Below are 17,378 nucleotides of genomic sequence, written 5' to 3'. Positions count from 1 at the left end.
CTCAAATATAATCAACCTGCACATGATTTAGACTAATCTCTGTAATCCGGCAAACTCCAAGCACGTTATTTTCATGCAGGCGGCATTTAGAAAATATCCCTGGAAATTATACATTGTCTAGTAATATTGGTTTGTCCTTTCCTGGGCTAAATTCTCCGACTCCGTGCCCAGCAGCCACAGAATGATAGAATATTGAATAGCTAGCTAGCTAGTCATAAGACAGAACGTTTTTGGGCCACAAAATAATGGCCTGCCATACCAATCTGGGCCAGACCGGAGAAAACCGGATAATCTTCTTCCTCTTTAGTTTTTACTTTTTAGTCAGGGGCATGAGATGAGACCGACTTGGGATCTGCTGCTCGCCACGATATATTTGTGTAACCAATCATGAGTGAACACGTCAGTGTTCCATACACACAAGTATGGATCCCATCCCATGTATATGGCGTCTTGTGTTGGTGATTTAATTACGTAACCCGTGAGTCGTGACACAGCGTGGCAAGCAGCAGAACCGGACTCCATTGGGACCGACCGACCATTAAGGCTGCTGGTGACTGGTGAGGTGACTCATAGTTATCTCACTGTTCCCTCGTTGGAGATGGATATATTATGTGCCCTTCATTTTAACAGCATCCCAAACGGTGTGGGTGTGGTCCATATGATATGACTATAGATGTAAGATGTTTTCCTTCTGCCTTCCAAATTAGGCGTAATAGAGCGATTAATTACCTAATTAATTAAACTAAGCAATAAGGATTAGGGTCACGTTTGGATTAAAATAATTAACAAACTGGAACGAGGGGGACCGGGGGAGCTGAGTAAATAGTAAAAGACGGCAAAGCAAAAAGATTCTAAGGATTCTCAGAGCGTGGATGTTGGCACAGAAACGAAGATACCAAGTAGCTACCAGTACAACAACAAGTGTCCCCTTCTCTGTTTGATTTTTAAGCTTTCTCTCTCTCTCTCACTCTACCCAACGAAAGCACATGCACAGTACTGTTTGTTAAGGAAGTTGCAAAGAAAATTCGAGTGGGAACGTTTTAACAAATGGGACTGACTTGTGTCGTCTGGGGCCACAAACAGTGGATACTTAGAAGAAGCGATGATGGGTCAGATGTACACAGCAAAAGTTATCATCATTAAAAGATTTAATACAAATTTGCTCCACCGTTGAGACTTAGGTAGCTGTCTGTGGTTGATTTTCTGGTCCAACTGATGTCCAATGGAGTCTTAGCGCCCACTTGATTTGATTCCACGATCATCGACATGTTCACAAGATTCACATTAAAGAGGGCCCCAGAGTCCCTGCCGGAATAGTCCACGACTGCTCGCCGGTAATATTCTTTTACATTTATGAATTTATGATTTTATACTGTTTGGGTGGACAGACGGTGGGCCCCCATGGTTTCCGGACGTTGGGACTTTTCCTCTACAATTGAATGCTGGGACAGATGCTGGTTGGAAATCAGTGCACTCCCGCCTCCCCCAATCCCCATTTCCCATTACATATACTGATATTACATACACTTTACACTTAACTAGTTCAATGGCACGTGCAACTGCACGTGAAATAGGGGGAGGGAGAGGAAAAAAAAAAACAGGCCGGGCCAGGTTTTTAGTGTTTATTAACAGAAAAATAATAGGTCCGAGCCTGAACCCAACCAAACCAACGGGCCTAGAACTTGGGCCCATGCCCGGCTCTGATAAAAAGCCTGAAGCCCAAGCCCAAGCCCAAGGCCGACCTAATAAAAGAAAATCAAAATTTTCCATATTCAAATAAACATTATCTATTTTAATTCAGGTGTTTTTCCCCTATTTAAATGAATGGATCTAAAAATGAATAAACAACCTTCTCAAATCAAAAAATGTATTCAAATCGTCATCACATAGGATTTTTACTTAGGTTTAACTATAGGTCGAGCCAGGTTTAATTAAGTTTAACTATAAATCAGGCCAAACTAAGCTTGGGCCGGGTTATTTTGGCAAAGCCCAAACCTGACTCAAATTTTATGCGAGCCGGGCTTTTTGGCACAAAGTTAAGCCGCGGGCCAAAAAGTCTGTTCAAGTCCGTGAAGTCGTAAACCAATACCATGGAGTAAAAGATGGCATGAAAAAATGTTCATCCATTTCACAAGGGACTAGGGAGTCACATGAACAAGTAATATTCCATTATTTAATTAGAAGAGCAGAGCAGTAATGGCCCAGTGCTCCCTGAACTGAAATACAAGCAAAAGGTGATACAGAAATCAGCTCTAAATATCTTTCTCAGTTCAATGATAACTGGTGGAGCTTTCACCACCACCCAGAAGGCCAGAAATTTATTTGTTAGAGGCCCTGTCAAAGGAAGAATAAGAAAAAGTCGCTGATTCAAGGCCATGCGTTGAAAACTTGGAATTGCCTCTTCTCAAAGCAATGACACGCTACAGCCTACAGGTTGAAATGAATCATCAAACCAACTAACAAAAGTATTTCATATTCTAAACAGTGGTCTCAATACAAAACAACAAACCCGACACATGGCAGCTGAGGTGGAAAGGTATTCAACAAAGGTCCACAACCACAACCACATTAGACAGATAACCAGCAGCCTAGACATACCCCCACCCAATCTTATCACTAACATAGGTACATCCATTTGAACGGCTAGGAATAAAGACTAGAATGATCCACCACCCCCACCCCCACCCCCAGAAGCCAACCCGACCATAAAGCAGTGCCTCATCTGCAAGACTGCTGCAACTCTGTCAAAAGAGCAGAGGAGCCGTTCCCCAAGGCCAGCCAAGCCAGATGACTGTCAACTCTGTACACTCTCAGGCAGCCTCAGACCTCAGTACCTCGCACGACCAACTCTTCTCCTCTCATAATACCCCAAAAAGCTGTTCTCCCTCACATAACCCAGAGTTGACATAGCTGAATGGCCTTAACTAGAGATTGCCATTGCCAGTAGTCAGTAGCAATCAACTCTACCATATCCTTCACAGGGATTTAAACACTTCAGAAAAGGAAAAGCCTGTAATAATTCATCAATTTAGCTAATACCTTCCCATTTGAAGATATACCCCTCGAAATAACAAGCACAATAGAAATCCATATTAACACTTTACGCATATATACCATATATTATATTAAAATAGAAAATCCAAATACAGAGTTCAATGACGGAAAATCAAAACGGAGGGATGGGATGGAGAAAAATTTTCAACGGTTCTCTGACTACTCTCTATCACTCTGATCGGGGAGAGTTGAAAATCTTGGGACGGCTCTATAAGCACAGAAAAACCCAAGACCTCTCTTCAAACTCTGTGAACCCATCTCTCTATACAAGCAAATAAACAAACTCAGCCACAAAACAATCTCTCACAGAGCTTTTTTCCTTCAAGCTCCTGAGACTTCTTCACATAACCCGGATAAAAAAAAGGAAAAGAAAAGAAAAACTATAACTGCATTGACAATAGTTCTAACTCCTAGCTACAAAACTTATGGGCAGGCAACACCAAGGGGTTCGTCGATCCAGGCCAGCTCTTCAGTGCTGAGATCGAAGTCAAAGTTGGGAAGTTCACTGGGGTCACGGTCCTCAAATCCACACAGTGGAATGTCACTGAAATCACAGAAATCTTCGAACGCCTGCCCAAAATCATTGACAAGGAACGAATCAAGTTGGAACCCCAGCTCAAGATCCTCTGCCATTGGAGACGTAATTACCGGCAAGGAGTCCTCCAAGAAATCAGAGATGGCTTGTTGGTTTTGCTCTTCAGATTGTCGCTGGCGAGGCTGCTGCAACTCGAGATTCCTTGTGGAATGTTTATCTTCATTGGTTTGGGTGCCAGGGCCAAAAACATGTGATACTGCAGTTGAAACATCGAGGACCGAAGAAGGGGATGAGTGAGAGAACAGACTCTCTGAATCTTCCGAGACACATGATTGAGACATGGAACCTGCTGCGGAAGACGAAGATGTGTTGTTGCAAGCCTTCTGTGCATGAGATACACTTTCTAACTGTAGTTTCCTCGAAGCGGCTTCATAGGCCTCAGCAGCCTCTTCAGCAGTACCGTAAGTACCCAACCAGACTCGAACCCCTCGAATAGGGTCTCGAATCTCAGCAGCCCATTTGCCCCATCTCCTCTGCCGAACGCCCCTGTACTTGGAAGAACCGGATCTGGATGTCTTCGATAAAACCCTTCTGCCAGGGTTTTTGCCAGTCTTGTTAAGGGTTTTGCCCCCATTATTACTGTCTTGAGAAGAGCTCTCTGTTTCAGCAAAAGAAGATTGAAATTGAGCCGCTGGAACACGAATCTCCCGAATCAGACGCTTACATCGGACCCTTCCACTCTTCATGCTCGCTTCGTCTTCGCTGGACGAAGAATCGGTCGCATCTGGATCGCAATAGATAACACGGATTTTTCTCATGGTTTTGGTTTCTACGTCCTCTAGTCCACTAATTAGGCAGGGTTTCTTCTTCTGCTTCTTACAGACTTTGTCCTGATTCAAGAGTGGCCTCTGAGGTCCTGGCATTTATAAAAGAATGCGAAAGAAAACCTTCCGCAAATCCCAACTCCACAAAAAGAGAACAAAAAAATTTTCAGAGAAAAAAACACGATAGAAAGAAATCACTCTCTCAAAACCCCAGTATCAAGTAAGAGCCCCTCTCAAGAACAAAAAGAGATATAAACAACGCTTTATATGAAAACCCACAAAGCATTCTACTCCAGAACCAGTCCTGCAAAACCCCCAAAACCCAAAACCCATTAAAAACCCACGTCATAAAAAACAGAATGAGTAAAGAAAAACAACTGCATATGAACGATTCATCTACGAACATCACGTACCGTTTTAACCTCAAGCACATCGAATCGCTTGGCAGCCCCTTTTTCGACCAGTGAGGGAGGGACCAAAGACGCATGCAGAGACACTGAGTGAAGAGGAAAGCGCAGAAGCTTGAGAACAAAAGGAACAGAGAAGAAAGCCAGAGCTGCTCAATAGCTCCAATCAACAGATCAAAACCAGCCGACATAAATCCGTCAATCCCACCTCCTTTTTCTCCTCTCTGTTCTTCAGCAAAACCCCCTGCCCCTCCTTGTAACGAGAAAGGGAAACCCGATAACCAACTGAAACATTAAAAGAGCAACAAAAGATCAAGAAAACAGGGAACAGGATGACGAATCTATGGCTGCGATTTATCTCCTCAGAACATGACAAAGATATTTTTTGGGTTATTTCCGATTTTTTGCAGATAGGTGAAGTGGACTTGTGAGAACTGAAAGAACAGCCCAAAGAAATAGATGTGCAGGGAGAGAGAGAGAGAGGGGCGACACAAATCTCAATAGAAGCACGCAAGAAAATAAGAAATACCAGAAAATAAAAAAATAATTCTTGATAATAAATACCTAGTTTGCTTCTGTCTCTACTGCAAATCTCTGATTTTTTTTTTCTTCCTTTCTGCTCGGTTGCACTGCTCTTTTCTCCCTCTCTGTTTCTACTCCTCTTTGGTTTGGCTCTCTCTCTGATGACTTGATGACTCCCAAGCGGTCAAATAATAATAGGAAATAAGCAAATGGAAAGCAGATGAGCTGGCAATTGACACGGGCTGACATAAGGAGGAGAAGCATGCACATGCATGATGCATGACTCTCCGTCTTAGCAACCCATACATAATTAACCACCATCATCATCGCATTTGCATGGCATGCATGACATGACATGACATGACATACCATTCGGCGGCAGCTCTTCTGTAGGAAGGAAGGAGTACAGCTTGTTACGGTTTTCTCAAAAGGAAAACGCAGTGGCGCGATCTGCGAACGTGGTGGAAGTTTTCTATCTTTTACACCTCCGAATTTGTCTTTATTAGAACTCCTTGTTTATTACGCTAATGCCACTGAGTTTTGTAAACGGAAACAGTCTTCCCCGGTTCCATCTTCGGATTTATGCTTAGAGAGAGGTTTCTGGGGGACACATTTTCAATTGCCTCTCGTGGCCCTTGCTTATTTGGGGCTATCTCATTTTTATGGGGAGCACATCCTTTGAAAAGACAAAAGTACCCCGACTTTTCGACTTTTTTCATTAGATTACATTTATACAATCAATCAATGCTTTTTTTTTTCTTTTTGTGTTTGTTAGGCTGACTTTATCAGGTCCATGAATCCAAGGGTTGGAGTTCAGGCAACAGTTTATTCTTCTTCACGGGGAGCTAGATATAAATACATTTGAGAAAATAATTTCCCAATAATTCTGAGGTGGAGTGGACTGTAAAAAGGGCTAAAATATAAGTGAAGTCCCTTGTCCTCAATTCTTACTCCTAACCTCCTAGTATTTGCTTTATTAAGAAAAATACATTCATGGGCCTCCTCTGCTTTGTGGATTGTGCCATCTTGGGCTTTCACCAGATTTTCTTACAGACAATGCTAAGTTGTTCCTAATCAGCCAAACAGCCATAATCGTTTTACTCTGAGTGGGCCCAACATGTTACATGTATCTTTTTAATTGTTTTTGGTGAGCCGGCCCAACATGTATTTATATCACACGCTCACAATGTGCCGTGATTGACGGTATGGGCTTCCTGTGCCATTCGTCTATAGTAATATGTTAACATTTGGGTCGTAGGATCATCGAAGAGATGCAGCGATTGTGGACCCGTTTTTAGGTCCAACTGTCCAAGTCAAAAGAAAAAAAAAAACAAAACAAAGGAAAAAGAAAAAGAAAAAGAGGGAAAAAGAAGAAATAAAGACGAAATATCATCATAATTCACAACCATCCTATGTCAGTGTAAGTCTGTGAGATTTATTTTCCTTCCCTTCCTGGTCATTTTGTAATATTTGGGCCAAGCTCCAAGACTGACAGTTAGACTGCAACAAGTAGAAAGATTGCAGGTCAAACCTGAGCTTGAAGTCCGTAGATACCAACCGGCTCAGTTGGTTAGAGACTTAGGATCGAATCCCGTCAGAAGCAGGCCTGAGAGGGTTATTTATGGGTTTTGGGCTTTTGGGGATAGCCCGGATTTTTTTTTTTCTTTTTGAAAAGCAAAAAGAATGACAAAAATAGATAAAGCATGCAACTCCTTTCTGAGCTCTAGAAAAACTTGGCTTGTTTGCATTTTATTTTATTTTAGGTTTGTTTTGGGGGGATTTTTGTGAAGAAGAAGAAGAATCAAATATGGAAGTCTACTAATTAATAATTGTGGTGGAGGACGTTTGGCGTAGATAATTCAAGTTTCAAGCCAATTTCTTATAATAACTGTATTTCTTTCTTTTTCAAGTTTCAAATTTTTTTAATAATTGTAAATTTACAACAAATAATATTTCTAGTTGCACATTATAGGCTTTTAGATTTTCACATTTTCTCAAAGCTTCCCTTTCTATGAATTTCTTTTTATTTATGATAATTTCAACCATTGGTTTAAAACCAGCAATTGGACCATCAGTTATTGTTGAGGGCTGTTCTTGGTTTATTTGAAAAACAGCGACTAAGTTGAAAACATGCGAGAGAAAGTGCTAAAAGCATGGTTTTTAAAATCGATTCGGAGATCGAACCAGTGAGGGGTCCATTTATCAGGTTGAATGGTCTAATTATTCGAATTCAACTATTGGACTATTCTGACAAAAATTTAAAAAAAATGAAAATCGACCAAAACCATTCGAACAGTTAATCGCCCGAGTCAGTGGTTTACTGACCAAAATCAACAGTTTTTATGAAAATTCCGTTATTGGGAAAAACCGGAACTGATCACCTGACCGATTCCTAATTTTTTCGATCCAACCATCTGATCCGGTCTAGTTTTGAAAACCATGGATAAAAGAATTATTCAAATTCTCTCAACTTACCTTGCTCACACATGTTTTCTCCATAACCAAGCAAATCATTAATGTTAGATACAAGTACATTTAATACTATGCTTCAGTTCACAACTTTCGCTTTCTCACTTGTTACAAGATCAATCAACATCATTTTGGTCAGTAAAACGCCTTCAAATTTCAAAATCCCCATAAATTAAGCCCCTATAATGATAGGCAAAAATGGAGATGTGCATGCAAGGTCTTGTGTGCTAAATAAATATCACTTTTATGCTAGAATGAAAATTTTACAAAATGATTTCAAGGCCAACAATATTATATATGCAAATGTGCATTAGTTAACAAATAAACATGTCCAAAAAAAATAAATAAATAAGTGTGACAAAGTTAGAAACTAATTCATTTGAAAGAATCGAAGACATTTAATGATAGAATGAGGTAAAGTGGATTAAGATAGTTTTGTCAAATGCATAAACAACATTCACAACAATTGTAAAAAGAATTGATCAAGTGGATGGAGCTAGGGGTGTTCATTTGACCGATTCAGTTTGGTTTGATTTGAAAATAGAACATAACCAACATTTCAGTAATGTACATCATTTTCATGAACCGAATTGTATTTGAAAATCAAATCGAACCGAACAAAATTCAAATCAGTTCGGTTTGGTTTTGATTCGATTAATTTGGTTAGTTAAAATATAAATGTATTTATATTTATATTAATAATTATTATTAAAATATATCAACATTTATAATTAAAATATATATTATATATTATATATTATTAATAAAAATAGTAATGCTAATACATATTAACATTAAAATTTATAATTAAAATATAAATATATGTATTTATTTTGCTTAAGTTGATTAATTTGGTTTGATTTGATTGATTTTTTTTCAAACCAAACCAAAACTGAAAATCGATATTTCTAAAATCATAAAATCAAACCAAATTAAAAATCGAAGTACTCAAACTAAATTGGCTTATATGATTTGGTTCAATTCAATTTTCGATTTAATAACCAAATTTGAATACTTCTAAATAAAATCAGAAGAGCCAAGGATAGACACACAAGAAAAAAAAAAAAAAAAAGACATGGGTGGTGTGAATAAGGATTGATTTAAGAGTTCATAATTTAACAATGATCATCACATTTGAAATGGCCAAACAGGATTAACGTAGCTGTTGTGTCCCATATAATTGAATTTGAGAGAAGGCTGTGATGATGGTTATGATGATGATGATAACGGTAGTATTTTTCTTTTTTTTTTTTTAATTACATGTATCACAGCAAATCGTTAGGCATGATGTATCCACATACCACAAATGGGCTAATTGACATGAAAGAAGCTCTAACTTATGAACTCTATGCAGAACAATTTATGCAGCATGTGTTGTGTGTGTGCTACCCACTAATATCTGGTGACTTCACAAAATCTGAGTTAGAGGTGTGGGTATTTGATGAAAATTCTCTACTTGGCTGATAATTCAAATAATGGAGGAAACCAATGTTGTCAGAATATTAAACTTTAGTCCCGTCCATGTATCTGTTTATGAAACATGCATTAAAAAAAATCTATGTATGCATTAAGTTTCTTTGTCCTTCTTTTCCACAACAATAAATGCACTCAATTACTATTTTTAGAGCTGCAAAATTCAGGATACAAATTCAATCCATTTATAATTGTATGGAATTGAATGTGAATCCACCCCTATCAAATCCAATAATAATTTCATCATTTTTGTTTTTTTTTTTTTGTTTTATAAAGATTTTGTCGCGGTTAATAAATTAAGTACTATATTCCCCATTTTAAGATGGAAAACAATGGAATCAAAAGTTTTTTAGGCTACGTTTGGAAAGGATGTAAATGGAGTGTAAATCCTGATTCAGGATTTACAATTGCAACTGCCACCAAGAAACTACAACCACCACCAAAAACTGCAACCGTGGAGAAATTACCCCTTGTACCAATACAGCAATGGATTTGGGATTCGGGAAACAGGCATGGATGGCAATCAAAGCAGCAATCATGGCCACCACCCAACAAGAAAAAACTGAAGAGTTCACTCCCTGAACCAAGTTACCTGCACAACATAAGCAAAGAAAAGAGCAAAGAGAACAAGGTAACAAAGTAAATTTGCACTCTGCTTCACTTTTGCCTGTGTTTGACAACATTACATTCATGCATAACAAATGACAGACCAATACACATTTACATTGATAATAAGATGTAAAAGTACATCAATAAAGAAGAAGTAAATTTGCATTCAAGTGGAGTTTAGATGAAAAAAAAAGCATATGCTTAATTGGAATTCATGTTTGTATCCATTACAGCTAAAAGTCTGTTTGGTAAGAAGATAAATTTGTTAGTGCAAAACTAATCCAATTTTGTAATTTAGGCTCAATTTAAAAAGAGTACAAGTGCAAATATATACAGCATAAATACATACAAAATAATACAAGATATAAAATTTTGCACTCTACATATATGCATTTGTACTCCTTCCAAACTCAGCCTTATATAAAACATTTTACGTTCTACATATTTATATTCGAACTTATTTGCATTGTTTCCAAACACAATCTTTGGGATTAAACAAGCAGAATAAAGAAGGAAGAGAGGGAGTCACACGAGAGGATACCAGCATCTATGTAGAGGGAGTCACGAGAGAACAAATGCTGGCCTCTTATTAGCGCTACAGCATATATAGAGCAGATCTCGACTCTCTTAAGTCTTAACTACATAATTTAAAGTAGCCTGCTGGTAAAGTCTCTATCTAGTTGTAGCAGGGACCTGGGTTAACTCCTGGGCACGGGGAGTAAGGGATTGGGGAGGACTACCCTTGTATATAATACATCAAAATTTATATATAAATCATCAAAGTACCTATGGCTCAGCTTGAAAAGAGTATAAATATAAATAAATAAATATATATATATATATATATATAAAATTCAAAGGGAACCTATAGCTCATTTTTTAATGGTCCACACTCCATTCTGCTGACTACTCCAGCAAAAGAAAATAACGGTTTAGAGTAGAACTTTATAAGGACAAAATGGTATGTACATTTGACATTTTAAATATAATATAAAATATACATAATTTATATAAAAGTTTATATATGGTATGTTAATAATAAAAGTATATCAAAAACTTTGGTTAAGCACAAACTTTAAACAAGTGATACTATTTTTTTTCTTTTGTGATGTTTCACAGATAGGCATGTCAGGAATCAGGATGGGCATTAACATTTGAGACAATTAAAATACCCATAATCTCAATATCTAGGCATGTGATAATGATATAATACACTAGATAATTTCATATCTATTGATACTTTCAACCTTGAATAAGCATAAGGCTGTACTAAAGATAAATACGCGTTTACCATTTATTAAATTTTTTGAATAACAAGAGGAACAAATCATGTATTTTCAAACATATGTGGAATATGTGAAAAATATGAGTATATATACAAAAAGAGTATTTTAATTCAGATTAAAATTTGAAGAATTATACTTTTGCCTCAATCATGGTTTAAAGTATCGATACGCAGGGGTTATTAGTACTAAAAAATAATTGCTTCATGTTTTTTTAAGTATTATTTTAAAATTTGATTGTTGGAAATATTTTTAAGTCCTTTTTTTAATTGAAATAAATGGAATCCCAAAACACTTATAAATAAGTATATTGAGACTAAAAGATACGATACCATATGCTCAATGTAGAGCATATTATATCGGTACTTTGAACTTTGATCCCAAGTTTAAATTACTTTTTTTTTTCTAAAAGCCCGTAAATAAATCCATTAATCAAGAAGTCTCAGTGGAATCAGACTTAAAAGTAGGCCGAAAGGGTATTTTAATTTTTTTCCTTGAAAAAAAGGGGGATATTACTATTTACTAGTAGAGAAATGCTGGGAAACCAGCTGGTGCAACTCTTGGTTTTCTTCGCCTTATAGATAAGGTGGGATCCATGAAAAAGACATGTTCAACCTTTTTTTTTAATTGGGATTCGGTGGCCCCGTTATGTCTCGCTATTACTATTATTATTACTATTTTTTAAAAACATAAGATGTTATTATTTAAGAAAAAATGATGTTGAAAAAGTTTAAATAAAAAAAAAATTGCTTTCTTTTATAAAAAAGATATCTTCATGGTCTGTTAATATCATTGACCATTCCATCTAAACTCTCTCCGCCCCCACATGCAAAATGCTATTTATTCTTGTCAAAAATGTGTTACGTTAATGGTTTTTTCAATTCAAAGGATTGAATCCACTGTGGATTGGGGTATTTATCTAAATCTAATCCCATACATATTTGAATTTGATTCATTTATTTATCTATTCATTCAGATATTTGATTTGATTAAAAATATTAATGAATCTTTATAGAATTAACATAAACCTATAATATTTTGCATACCCACCTATAATTGGATCAGATCAATCTGAATTCAGCTCGAATGATAAAACGGATCATATTTTCAAACTCGATTTGATCTGATTATGACTAATGTACACCCGAATCCAACTCACAATTTGAATTGGATTGATTCCGATCCGCACCACTAACCATTATAAGTGGAGTGTGGGGTGTGAGGGCTTGGCTTGGCAGGTTCTGGGGAATCGGATCTGCTCCTCACGTATGGCGTCTCAAACCTATCTTACAGGTATATTCCACCATATATTGAAAATATTTTCTATATTTATGTGTTATTATTTAGGGGTGAATATTATTCGGTTAAAATTGAAATATCGAATCAAAAATTTAGGTTTCAGTTTTTTTAGTTCATTTTTTCAGTCTTTAGATAATTCGGTTTGATTAGTTTGATTTTAGGAATTTTAGTTTTTAGAATAAAAAATTCGATTAATTGAAAAAAGCAAAATAACTAAAAAAACCAAAAGTAATAATATAATATGTAATATATAAAATACAATATATAACATATAATATATAATATACTTTATATTTATATATTAATATATTATATATAATGTATTATAATGAAATTTAATTTCATAATATATATTATAGGTTATAATATATAATTTTTTATATATTAATTAAATTCGGGTTTTAACCGAAATAACCAAAAACTGAACCGAAAATTTCGGTTTTGGTTTTTTTGTAATTTGGTTTTCGTTCGATTTTTATATTTTTATTTTGATTTTTAAAATTTCGATTTATTTGAATCTATTTTTAGCGGTTTATCACCCCAAGAAGATATTTTTAATACACGTTTAAATGTGGACGATGAGAAGTGACTATAAGGATGTAGTGAGATTCCAATTCGGTTGCTGGATGATGAAGAATAGGATTGGAAAAGGTTATTAGATAGGCTAGGAACAAGGAATATCCGTGCAGCCAATGTATCTGCACGTGGCAAAATATCATAACCGTTTTTTTCTTTATTTAGATAGATTCTTCTCAAACTTTCACAACACTCAGAAATACGTGGCACCATGTTGTATTTCCACGTGCTACCTCGATTGGCGTCCGCAGTTTCACACAATGCTTCATACGCGTGTCACACGCTTCGAGTATATTTTTTTCCAAATTCGGGATTATCACGTGACACCTTTTTACACTTGTTGTGCGCAGGGCAATCTCCGTAATCTGGACGGCTATTATTCCTCCACGTCACGTGCTCGTTATAGAAGTTCGTTCCCTATCTCGACGAATCCTCATTCTGGTAGGCGTAGCCAGCGCCACGTTAGAGTAGGGAAAAAAAAATCAACATAAGCAGAAATAGACAAAGAAAGGAAAAAGTGGAGATATTTGTCCTAGTCATGTGGTGTATTATATTATTATTTGATGATGATGATGGTGATAATGGAGCATATACTATGTCATGCATCATCATAACATAACGTACTATTCTTCATGCATGTCTCGGGTTGGGATTTGGTAAGATAGTGGATTACGCAACTGCAGATGAGTGGACCGAACTCCGAAGGATGGGTTCTTTTTCCCGCCAAAAAGAGGGAAAGCCAACGTGGAGCCCACTCCATTCTTCCCGCCAAAAGAATTATATTCTCGGTCGATGGTTCACAGGTTTTCGACACGTGTATTTTTCTAGTACAGATGTCATTCGAAAGCTCAAGGAATGATGACGTGGGGCCAGGCTATAGGTGGCCGACCTGTTGCTCTGCTGAAGTTGTCAGCTCTCAGTCTTGGGTGGGTGGGGAGGGTAACTTCGCTTTCACACGCCTTACGATGATGACCTGCTTAGTTAGGGAGAATGCTCTCTAGCCGTTGGATTGGTAGGAATTCAAGCGGAGTGTACAATCTGAGTCCCGAGGATCAAGCCCGTGTCTCCATGAAATGTCTCTTTTTCAGCCGTCAGACAAATGAGGTATAGCGTAAACATCAATACAAATCTGGTACATGATTATTCAGATGGATTCCAATCTGACGCTAAGGATTATACAGAAGAATACCATACACCCTGGGAGGAACCCTAGGAAATTTACGGAACTTCTATTTGGAAGTTGGAATTCCACTGTAATTCCATCTATTAACCATCACTTCTTCACGACGACCTAGACCACCCTTTTTTTTTAGTGCTTAGTGCTGTGTGAGTGTGTAGCGATGAGAAAATGAAAAGCGGGATCTGTTTCTTACAAATGGGCGCCTCACAGATACATCCACCGTGAATTAAGAATATCTTCTATGAATAATAATTAATAAATATAGGAAATGTTCTCAATGCATGGTAGAATATGCCTGTGAGGCATTATATATGAAGAGCGGATCTATGCTTACGTTTAGACGAATTGGGATGTATTCCTCGCACAGAACGTCTCATAAATACATCGCTCTGTACATGAAAAACATTTCTCGTAAATAATAATGCATAAGTACAGAAAAATGTTTTTAATATACGGTAAAATATATCTGTGAGATCGGTGTAAGGCGTCATTTGTGAGGAGCAGATCCGGTCTCCGTCCAGACCATCATGCAGTACTTTTTTTATCATTTATTTTCTCGCTCTCTCCATCCTATCCCTCCCTGTGCTGCACTGCCAGTTAATGAGTTTGGTTACTGGGAAAAAAAGAAAAGAAATTTGATTTAATATATTTCATATTTAATAAGCAGGACATATCCCAGAAATACAGAAGCTTAGGCTCGTTGGAAGATTCCCTATTTATAAAAAAATGGATGTACCCGCATCACTATCCTACAGAAGAAACGGTGGGCGGGTCGGTAACCCGATCAGGTTTAAGATTTGATTCTGTCAAAAGTGACATGAATTGCCTTAAGATAAAAAAAAAAAATAATAATAATAATAAATGTAATCAATAATATTATTTTCAGTCAACTGAGTTGATGACTCACTCATTTCATTGGTTCATATCTGTGGCTGGTTGTTTGACTTTGGACCAAGCCAAAACAATTTTAACAGTTAGGAAGTGTGGCGCTGATTCGGGCTTTTAGAGCATTTCATGAGGCATTAGCTGCAATACTTTCCCAGCGATATTCTCTCACCACCACTATTTCAAATGTTTTTCTTTAACTCATTCAAAGTTCTACCAAATTTTAAACTTTTTTCTTTTCATAAGAAAGAAAAAAAAAAAAAATCAAATGTACCAGCTTACCCATAAAGCAGTTTTCTGTGTGTAGTGATCAGACAAGCATCGTTTAGTGTTGTGTTCTAGGGTCTAACCATGAGCTCGCCTAGAACTCATCACCCGTGTTTGGTGGATTGTTCAAGGCTCGAGGTCTGTGGACTGTGGAGGTGATGAGATCATGAGGGTGAGGTTTGGAATTGGAGGGGACACTCCTATTAATCAACCCATGACTTTTCATCATCGAGGTTGGCAAATAGAAATTGCCAAAGAGGAGCTAATATAGATCAGTTATTAGGAACAGTTACGGGAATGGTGATGGATGCCAACTTTTTCTTAGAAGTTTCTCTACATCTTCTAAAAGCTCTCCCACTCACTGCCATATCGCACCTTCCTTTCGTCTTCTTCCGCTTTGTCAACTTTTGCGTCTCCAACACTCTTGAAGACGGAGAGCAATGGATCTCCATCCAATCAAAACAATAGACTGTAGATAGTGGTTTTCTCAAGGCCCTCCTCAATGGGGCCCATTCATTGGCTGCTTGCCTGTTTCCACGGGAAGACCAATAAGTAGACGACATGGGTACATCACCCTTTTTTTCTTCTTCTTAATTTTGCTAAATCTTGTTTACCAATTGCTGTCCGACTTGGATTGGACTAGCCCTGTTCCCTTCCAACCCAACCTGAGCTTTAGGTTTTTGAGTTTGGGCTTGTTCTTGGCCACATAGCTTGGGCTTGGGTTCAAAATACCAACCCGGCCCACACTGTTCCCAAATTGAATTCAGCCTAGTTATCATTTCTTTCTGGCTTCACTACTTCAGTGACCTTGGGTTGAGCTCTCCAGTCTCCACCCTGTAAATGTAATATACGGCCCAACTTAAGATTGGATTGATGTGGGGTTTGTTAAGAACAAGAACAACAAATAGCACATCTTCACTAGTCACTACTTTTTACAAGGCTAAAGATGGAAACACAAACTTGAGGGAAAGTTTATTATGTTTGTTTATTATCAAACCAAACACAGCTTAAGAATTCAGAGCTATGCCTTTAATTGCCACATGTCTATCGTGCAGAGAATCTGCTATCCAGCATTGAAATAATTGGGCTCACTGCCCAGTGCCCATCCAAGAATTGCCCTCAACCAGATCAACAGCAACGAATTGAATGACAAGCGGACAGCTATTTTCAAACGTAATCGTTCGATCAAATCTGTCAGCAAACCAGAATTGGATCGGTCAGATCAATCCAGGTTTGACCCTACGCCATCCATCCATGAAGCAGCTGTTAAAATTGAGACTTGAGAGCAATAATATGACATCTGAATCGAAATAGTTCATATGGATTTTTCAGGTCAAGAATGTCTTACTGAACGATTCCATCTTACTTGGGCTTTTGGGTTGCACCTGGGTTCGAATCAATACTGACCACCGACAGACTCGTAATGCAGTTAATGCTGGCCTTAACAGATTAAATTAAAGATGCTCATCAAGAAATCCAACCAGCAAACCATCTTGCCACGTGGAAAAATCACAGTGATTTAATCTGTATTTGGTTTGAAAGAAAAGGTAGGAAAAGAAAGAAAAAGATGGGGAAAGGCCGGAAAGCTATACAAGATTTGTACAGGTTTTCTTACATCTTAAACACAGCTTTCGGGAAAGCTCACAAGGAAGGCAGAGAGCAGCAAAGCAGCTTCGTTGCATCGAGGTCCATACCTCATTATATCTTACGTGGTAAAGCAAGCAGGGGAAAGAGACCCATTGTTGCCATAAGGTCCATACCTCATTATCTCTTACGTGATGGGACCCACCATTGGATGGTCGCTCTCTCATCCTCTGTTTACCACTGTATCATGCCGTAATGGACATATTTTACAAAGAAATACTGTCCATGACGCATGAGCTGTCACTGATATTCGGACAGGATGGAGGTACGGTGGGCTTGACTGTTCAAATGCACGGTCAAGTGCCGACATTTTCTTTTTTCCCCCTCTTTTGGGGTATGCAAAAAGTTGGG

At 37.6% G+C, this 17,378-nt stretch overlaps 1 protein-coding gene across 2 annotated transcripts; it reads right to left on the bottom strand.

The window, feature by feature from the left end:
* Positions 1-3,092: 3,092 nt before the first annotated feature.
* On the bottom strand, positions 3,093-5,678 carry CRF10 (Integrase-type DNA-binding superfamily protein). 2 transcript variants are annotated; one of them, XM_088979564.1, is made up of 3 exons: positions 5,385-5,678; positions 4,827-5,105; positions 3,093-4,717 (listed from the first exon to the last, which is right to left on the bottom strand). In XM_088979564.1, exon 3 carries the CDS (start codon positions 4,510-4,512, stop codon positions 3,478-3,480), a length of 1,035 nt encoding a protein of 344 aa, XP_088835690.1. In that variant the 5' UTR covers positions 4,513-4,717; positions 4,827-5,105; positions 5,385-5,678; the 3' UTR covers positions 3,093-3,477. The 2 variants fall into 2 exon arrangements, with proteins under 2 accessions (XP_088835690.1, XP_088835691.1); XM_088979565.1 differs by having other exon boundaries at positions 3,093-4,479.
* Positions 5,679-17,378: the final 11,700 nt, after the last annotated feature.

The sequence above is a fragment of the Nelumbo lutea genome, chromosome 3 (assembly GCF_056320005.1).
Source record: "Nelumbo lutea isolate HS-2025 chromosome 3, American lotus-T2T, whole genome shotgun sequence".
Lineage (NCBI taxonomy): Eukaryota > Viridiplantae > Streptophyta > Magnoliopsida > Proteales > Nelumbonaceae > Nelumbo > Nelumbo lutea.
This window is presented reverse-complemented; position numbering and strand designations above follow the sequence as displayed.

Bases quoted from the DNA above. Each gene is read 5' to 3' on its own strand.
- CRF10 (XM_088979564.1), bottom strand. From the start codon at position 4,512: ATGCCAGGACCTCAGAGGCCACTCTTGAATCAGGACAAAGTCTGTAAG.